Here is an 8,272-nt window from a genome sequence, read left to right as displayed (position 1 = left end):
CGCAGCCTGGTCCTCACCGAGGGAAGCAGCAGCGTTCTTTGTTTAAAATTCGCGCTTTTCTTTCCTTACGTGAAGTCCCGGCTTGTGATTGGTCGCATGCCGCCCATGTGGCGGCGACGCAACCAATCACAGCAAGCCGTGACGTAATTTCAGGTCATTCAGTATTTTAAAATTACGCTCCGGCTTTGTGATTGGTTGCGTCGCAGTCACATGGGCGACGCAACCAATCACAGCAAGCCGTGACGTAATTTCAGGTCCTTAAGGATTTTAAAATTACGTCCCGGCTTGTGATTGGTTGCGGCGCGGTCAACCAATCACAAGCCGGGAGGCTGGACACGCGCGCATTTTAAAATGGGCGCGTGTCCAGCCTCCCGTGACGTCCCGGCTTGTGATTGGTTGCGGCGCGGTCAACCAATCACAAGCCGGAAGGCTGGACACACCATTTTAAAATGCGCGCGTGTCCAGCCTCCCGGCTTGTGATTGGTTGACCGCGCCGCAACCAATCACAAGCCGGGACGTCACGGGAGGCTGGACACGCGCCCATTTTAAAATGCGCGCGTGTCCAGCCTCCCGGCTTGTGATTGGTTGACCGCGCCGCAACCAATCACAAGCCGGGACGTAATTTTAAAATCCTTAAGGACCTGAAATTACGTCACGGCTTGCTGTGATTGGTTGCGTCGCCCATGTGACTGCGACGCAACCAATCACAAAGCCGGAGCGTAATTTTAAAATACTGAATGACCTGAAATTACGTCACGGCTTGCTGTGATTGGTTGCGTCGCCGCCACATGGGCGGCATGCGACCAATCACAAGCCGGGACTTCACGTAAGGAAAGAAAAGCGCGAATTTTAAACAAAGAACGCTGCCGCTTCCCTCGGTAAGGTGCAGGCTGCGTCGGAGAGGTGAGTATAGCAATATTTTTTATTTTAATTCTCTCTTTTACACATTTTTACATTAATGTTGTTTCGATACCGATACCCGATACCACAAAAGTATTGGATCTCGGTATCGGAATTCCGATACCCGCAAGTATCGGCCGATACCCGATACTTGCGGTATCGGAATGCTCAACACTACTAATCACGAATCACGAATGAGATTACGTTAGCTATCCCTAAAATATGGAGGTCTGAATTTCTCAGAGCAACTCCTCCTTTATCACCAGTTTTAACATTACAAGACATCACAGGTCCTTTTTCCTTCCAAATTGCCTAAAGATCTTGCCAGCTCCTCTGGGCAGTTGACTTACTTGCCAATACCAATAGACAATGTGTTCCTGGATGGTTCCTTGCTGACTCTCTCGGAGCTTCAAGCACTGAAACCACAGCTTAACATCTCCTTTCTCCACTACAATAGAGTGAAGGATTATTGCCACAAGTACAAAGGCCAATTTTATTTGCTTCGTCCAATCACACATTTTGAACAACTTTGTGCGCAGCAAAGTCAGCCAAAAAAAGTTTTATCTAAAATGTATAATTATTTAGCTCTGGAAAAAGCTTGTACAAAGAGGGCATGTATAGGTCTGAGGGAAAGGGATCTTAGTATCCATTTCACTGAAGAACAGATAGCTTCTATCTACAACAGATCCCATGGTCCTTCCCAATGTGTAAAAATGCAAGAAAATTCTTATAACGTGGTATCTCGCTGGTATCGCACTCCATTTCAATTGCACCAATGGCACCCCTCTACTTCTGAGGTGTGTTGGAGATGTAATACAGAACCAGGAACCTATTTATACATTTGGTGGTCTTGTCCAAAAATTATGCCCTATTGGCAACTGGTGGCCGAGATAATCTCGGATGTGCTTGATCGGGTTCCAGCGCTATAACCCCAATCTACTTTCCTTAATCTACCTTAATGGCCAGAAAACACTTTAGCTTAAAAAATGGTTAGTTTTATAATAGCAGCTGGTAAATTCTTAATACCCACTCATTACAGTAATGAATATGCGGCTCCACCCCTATGGGAGTGGAGTCGCGTCCATATTCATTACTGTAATGAGCGGTACCACGTGACCGCTCAACACAGGAAGAGCTGCCAGCGCCTGGAGACCATCGGAGATACAGGGACCGCACCAGGAGCAGGTGAGTATGTGACAGCCGCTGCTCCCCCTCTCCCACCGACCCCCCTGGGACAATGACTCAAGTATAAGCCGAGAGGGGCACTTTCAGCCTAAAAAAATGGGCTGAAAATCTCGGCTTATACTCAAGTATATATGGTACTAAAATACCAAAAAGCAGGTCTGTATATGAGAAGAATCTAACCAACAGCAACATAGATGTTTTATATATTTATTTATGCATAAAAGTTGCTACTATTATGCAAATATGAAAAAGAAAGTGTGTAGATACAGTGACTTTCTGTAGAAAGGAGCAGATGATGATGATTCCGCTCCTCGGGCCTTGGTTTGCACTTGTGCCGTTTTTGGACATCCAGGTCTGGATCACACATGACAGAGAGCAGGAATGTGTGACATGTGATCAGTGTAGTTGGAGTTTTCCTGGATTCCAACAGCATTGCGATCAACCATATGGCCTTCTGTCTGACCATGGGCAGGAAGGTAAAGGAGCAGCCGCTTCCTTCTGTCTGCCATGGCCGAGTAGGTGAAGGAGCAGCCGCTTCCTTCTGTCTGTCCATGGCCGAGTAGTTGAAGGAGCAGCCGCTTCCTTCTGTCTGTCCATGGCTGAGTAGGTGAAGGAGCAGCCGCTTCCTTCTGTCTGTACATAGCCATGTAGGAGAAGGAGCAGCCGCTTCCTTCTGTATGTACATGGCCACGTAGGAGAAGGAGCATCTGCTTCCTTCTTTTTGTTTATATCCAGTGGATGAAGGAGCATCCGCTACCTTCTGTCTGTTCATATCTGGTAGGTGAAGGTGCATCCGCTGCCTTCTTTGTATCCATATCCGGTAGGGGAAGGAGCAGCCGCTACCTTCTGTCTGTCCATATCCGGTAGGTGAAGGAGCAGCCGCTACCTTCTGTCTGTCCATATACGGTATTCTTTTCCTTACCACCACATTGTAGATGAGTCATCCGGATGGTGACATAGCAAGTATGGCTGAAAGAAGTCCTTCAATTTCAGCCTTTAATTACTTGCCATGTTGATCCAGAGGAAGGCAAAAAATAACCCTGAGGACTTGATGTTGGATTATCCTCATCAAGGGAAAAAATTCCTTCCTGACCCCAACTATGGCGATCGGAATAAATCCCTGGATGTTTGGTGCTCAAATCTACGTGCAAGTTATGTGGTGGACGCTCGGTAGGTTTGTCATAGTCCGGTAAATGAGAAAGTCCAGTTTAGAAGTCACGTCCGATTAATGTAAATCTTCATTTCTGGAATGGGGCTGATTGTTATCAGCCTAATAATCCTGCTGTAAGAAGAGAAATATACAGGTCTGAGAATCAGCTCCTCACATTCGGCATATACAGTATACTGAGCGATATAACAATAAGGGATATTACTGTGTGTTACTGGGTAGTGACAACATTCTGGATGTCTGTATGTGTTGTACTTACATAGTAATATGGGAATGGTGGCTCGGATCTGCCGCACTCCACATCGCTCCAGTCTATGGAGTGGAAGAACGGGTGGGACCTGATGGATGATTTTATGGCCAATCGGGCAGATGGAGTTTTGCAGAGAAGCTAAAAAATGAAGGAAACCATTAGTCATTAGATTATATATTATTACTTTTAAGTTATTACACAATGACTATGGACTGTCCACATCTTATCTTCTATCTCTTCTTGTAATCCCTCATCATCCTTATCCATCTGATCTTACTCACCCCTTTTATGATAGTCATGGTATTGTTGCACATCTCTGGTGGAAAATAAACTATTTTGTCATTCAGAGACTGGTGGTATTCTTCCAGTGAGCCTTTGCTGTAAAATGGCCAGGCCCCTACACTTATCAGATATAGGATGACTCCAAAGGAAAAGGAGTCTGCCAGATGGTTGTATCCTTCACCGTTCATTATCTGTGGGAACATGAGATTGGAGAGAAGCTGAATATACCGGGAAGGGGAATTACACACAGAGACTATGAGGGCCGGTCTGTGATTAGATGTGAGCAGGATACATTGGGATCAGATTATCCCTCGATCTTACTATCGGAAGCAATCACAGAGATGTTCCTTACCTCGGGCGCGGTGTAACCCAAAGTGCCAACAATGCACTTCACTAGATAATCCTCAGGCACATTCACGGCTGATAAGCCAAAGTCGGAGATTTTGATGTGTCCGGTGTCTTGGATGAGGATGTTCGCGGGCTTCAGGTCACTGCAGGGAGAAGGAGCAGACACTGATTGTGAGGATAATTCATGAAAAGACCTTTCTACAATAGATATGTAAGGAGACAACGGAGAGTCACAGGTGACAGATTTATGGAGGTGAAATAATTACCCATGTATGACGAGGCGTTCATGCAGGAATTGGATTCCGCACACCATCTCGGCCGCAAAGAGTCTGTGGAGGAGAATGTAAAGGGTGGATCAGTGGTTACATACACAATCATACAGAGAACATGAGGAGATCACACACGTGTTCTTTTCACGTCATTATTTTCTTCTGTGTCATTGTCCATTGCTCTAGGACTGGAATGTGCGGGCAGCGGATTATTAAGATTCAGTATAAGACATTTACCTTATTGTTTTTGGGTTGAACAGTATCGAATCGTTCATGTGGTGAAGCAGGTCTCCTCCGGCCATATAGTCCATGGCTATTGCATACTCCGTCGGTGTCTCCATAAACCCCCGCATGGACATTAGGTAGGGGCACCCGGCAGCCATTCTCAGGACTTCTAGCTCTATATAGATGATGTCCTCACAAGAACTCTTGTCCATGAACTTAATGGCCAGCAGTCCTTCATTGACCGGATCTGATGCCAAGCTGACCTGGAGAAAAATCACAAGAGATCAGACCAAACTCCCATCTATTACTGTGTAATATGTCACTAGTTTATCCCAAGTATCATTATGTATGAACATCCTGTAATTAATAAGTACATCCCTCCTCTGTATCTGTGCAGGACACATTAAGGTACATGGACAAATATGAATTGACACTTACATTTCCATAGCTTCCTTTTCCAAGATCTTCCAAGAACTCGAGACTGTAAAGGTCCATAGGTTGGTCTGTGTGGACCAGTTGTCTTTGTGGAGAAATCTGTACACTGGCATAACCAAGGCCTTGTGCCGGCTTCCAGAACTTGACACTGTCAAGGTCCATAGGTTCTTCTGTGTCGGCCAGTTCTCTTTGTGGAGAAATCTGTACTCTGGCATCACTAAGGCCTTGTGCCGGCTTCCAGAACTTGACACTGTCTAGGTCCATAGGTTCGTCTGTGTCGGCCAGTTCTCTTTGTGGAGAAATCTGTACACTGGCATCACCAAGGCCTTGTGCCGGCATGTCTGATGTGTCGTGGGGTGTCTTAACCATTCCATCTGCTGAGATGATGCAAAATTATTAATTCCTTAGTGAACACATAATGGAAATATTTTTCATGTTGTGCAGCAAATGTATGGAGTGGGCTCAGGAGCTGAGTATGCACCATCCCAGGCATATGCCTGCTGTATTAGCTGCTTCCTGCCTATAACTGCAGCGACCGGAGCGTTCTCCGATTACTGCTGTTTAACCATTTCAACAATGGTATTTAAACTAAGTGACTTCCTATTTGTGTCCACACAATTGCTGGACTTAACTGCAGGGGATCAATTGTTGGAAATGACTACCTGGGCCTGCTGAAAGCCCCTGTCTTTTATATTCCTCCTTCTGTTAAGACCAGTCTGGCTTCATTTCATATGAGAACGTTAATTTAGCTATATACAGTTCTATCACAGTATATAGTACAGCGATCAGAAAATCACAGGTTCAAGTCCCTTAAGGAGACTAAAGAAAAAAAAGTAACTGAAAAAATTGTTACAGAAGAAAACAGAAAATAAATTGAAAAAAAAATAACTTTCCCATTATTAATAATTAATAATAATAACAATTTTCATATCTAGTATCACCACATCCATAATGGTCCGATACACAAAAATATAATATTTTTTATTATAAACTCAAACAGTAAACACTGAAATGAGAAAAAAAATGAAAATTGATTTTTTGAGAGCGCCGTATCCAACTAAACAAAGGTGATATCAGAATGTCCGGTCTACCCAGGAAAGGTATCATTAAGAGTTACAACTCGACATGCAAAGAAAAAAGAAACCAAGTCCTCACACAGCTCCATCCAGCTATCAAAATCAGAAAGATCCAATGTCGCACAATACGGGGACACAAACCATTTTTTTTTTAAATTCCCAATTTTTCTTTCACCAACAAGTAAATGGAAAACCCTTATACATGTTCATTATTACCATAGTTGTAGCTGACATGGAGAGACATTTTGTGAGGTCGTTTTTACCACTCAATCAACACAGCGAAAATAAAAATGGAAGAATCACTTTTTTTTCCCACATTTTTACCACACTTTGAATCTTTTTACCTATTTTCCAAAATATTGAAAGGTAAAATAAATAATGTTCAAAACTACAAAACTACAGCTCGGTCCACTAAATAATCAAGTCCACATACGGCTACATTGGCAGAAAAAATAAAAATACATAGTTATGGGTTTTATAAGGAGTAACGAAAAAAATGGATGGTTACCAGGTCAAGAAGGGGTTAACAAATATAGCTCCAGAGCATGTAATACAGTTTTAAACAGAATTATGTAAATGAGCAGGAAATGTCTAAGATTTTGACTCTCATTTATCAAAACTCTCTATTATAATATGTCCCTGTTGCCCATAGCAACGAATCACAGCACAGATTCCATTTCTTAACATTCCATGGAACAATGAAAGCCGCATCGTGATTGGTTGCTATGGACAACAAGGACAGTTTTTCTGCCCTTTTGATAACTGAGGCCAGTACATAATCATAATATTCGGAGTATAATCCCCCTCACCCCAGCCTTATTATACAGAGCAGTTTCCATCTTACCTGGTTCCTCTTTATCCAGTGAGGTGTTTGGTGGAGAATCACTCAGCTGTTTGGTCTGTGGGATGGAGATGTTCTCAGCTGATGTCCCGGACCTCCGTAATGCACCATTCCCATTTATTATGGGTTTGGCATAGATGAGGCGTCTCCTACATTGGACAACCCAGTCTCTGCTGTTCCTGATCCTCTTCTGGGCTGCCGCTCTTTGTAGGTTCGGTGTCTCCAGACTTTCAGATCTGGAGATTGTGACATGTCTCGGTGTTTCTTGGAGAACCTCTTCCAGCTCTAACTCTGCGCCGATGTTTCTCCGCTTATTCAGGATGGCATCTTTGTTCTTCCTCCGTATTTCAGGGACCAGATCTCTGATTTTTTTCAAGGAGATAAGAATGGCCCTCTGAAGATCAGCGGAGGCTGCAGAGTGAGACTCCATGAGGTTCTCCATATTCCTTTTCTTTGTAAGGATCTCATATCTATTGGTCTTTCTCATTTTTTCCAGATTTTGACGTTTGGACACCATTTCTGAGGCGTCAGTGTCCATGTCTGGTAGTATAGTGTCTTTTCGCCCTAAAGCGAACAATGGTACCTGCTCTTCATTGATTCCTCTCCTGTCTCTCAGAACCCGATCTCTTTGGGCTCTTCTTCTCTCTTTCTCCATTTTATAAACAATTTTTGCTTCCTTTGTCACGAAAAACAAAAGGGGCTACCTCACCCTTGGGAGTCTGTAAGGCAGTGATTCCCTTAGGCTGTAACACTGGAATATAGAATGTGATGATGTCATCACATCACTTGTGACATTGGTCATATTATGATGTCACCGTGCGAGAGATGATAGAGATACAGTAGATAGATAGATAATAGATATATAGATAGATAATATATACATAACGGATATATAGATAATAGATAGCTAGATAGATAGATAAAGATAGATAGATAATAGATAGATAAATAGATATATAGATAGATAATAGATAGATAGATGATAGATAATAGATAGATAGATAGATAGATAGATAGATAGATAGATAGATAGATAGATAGATAGATGATAGATAATAGGTAAATAAGATAGATAGATAATAGATAGATAATAGATAATAGATATATAGATAGATAATAGATACAGTTAGGTCCATATATATTTGGACAAAGACAACATTTTTCTAATTTTGGTTATAGACATTACCACAATGAATTTTAAACAAAACAATTCAGATGCAGTTGAAGTTCAGACTTTCAGCTTTCATTTGAGGGTATCCACATTAAAATTGGATGAAGGGTTTAGGAGTTTCA

At 42.7% G+C, this 8,272-nt stretch overlaps 1 protein-coding gene across 3 annotated transcripts; it reads right to left on the bottom strand.

Annotated features, from left to right (window-relative positions):
* Positions 1–2,278: 2,278 nt before the first annotated feature.
* Positions 2,279–7,699, bottom strand: LOC143809239 (uncharacterized). 3 transcript variants are annotated; one of them, XM_077292354.1, is made up of 8 exons: positions 6,983–7,699; positions 5,066–5,439; positions 4,640–4,890; positions 4,400–4,462; positions 4,138–4,276; positions 3,785–3,976; positions 3,513–3,641; positions 2,279–3,367 (listed from the first exon to the last, which is right to left on the bottom strand). In XM_077292354.1, the coding sequence occupies exons 1-8, from the start codon at positions 7,632–7,634 to the stop codon at positions 3,356–3,358; spliced, it is 1,812 nt and encodes a 603-aa protein (XP_077148469.1). In that variant the 5' UTR covers positions 7,635–7,699; the 3' UTR covers positions 2,279–3,355. The 3 variants fall into 3 exon arrangements, with proteins under 3 accessions (XP_077148469.1, XP_077148470.1, XP_077148471.1); XM_077292355.1 differs by having other exon boundaries at positions 2,279–3,364; XM_077292356.1 differs by having other exon boundaries at positions 5,066–5,436.
* Positions 7,700–8,272: the final 573 nt, after the last annotated feature.

Source organism: Ranitomeya variabilis, chromosome 2, assembly GCF_051348905.1.
Source record: "Ranitomeya variabilis isolate aRanVar5 chromosome 2, aRanVar5.hap1, whole genome shotgun sequence".
Lineage (NCBI taxonomy): Eukaryota > Metazoa > Chordata > Amphibia > Anura > Dendrobatidae > Ranitomeya > Ranitomeya variabilis.
Note: the sequence above shows the minus strand (reverse complement) of the source record. Positions and strands in the feature narration are given on the sequence as shown.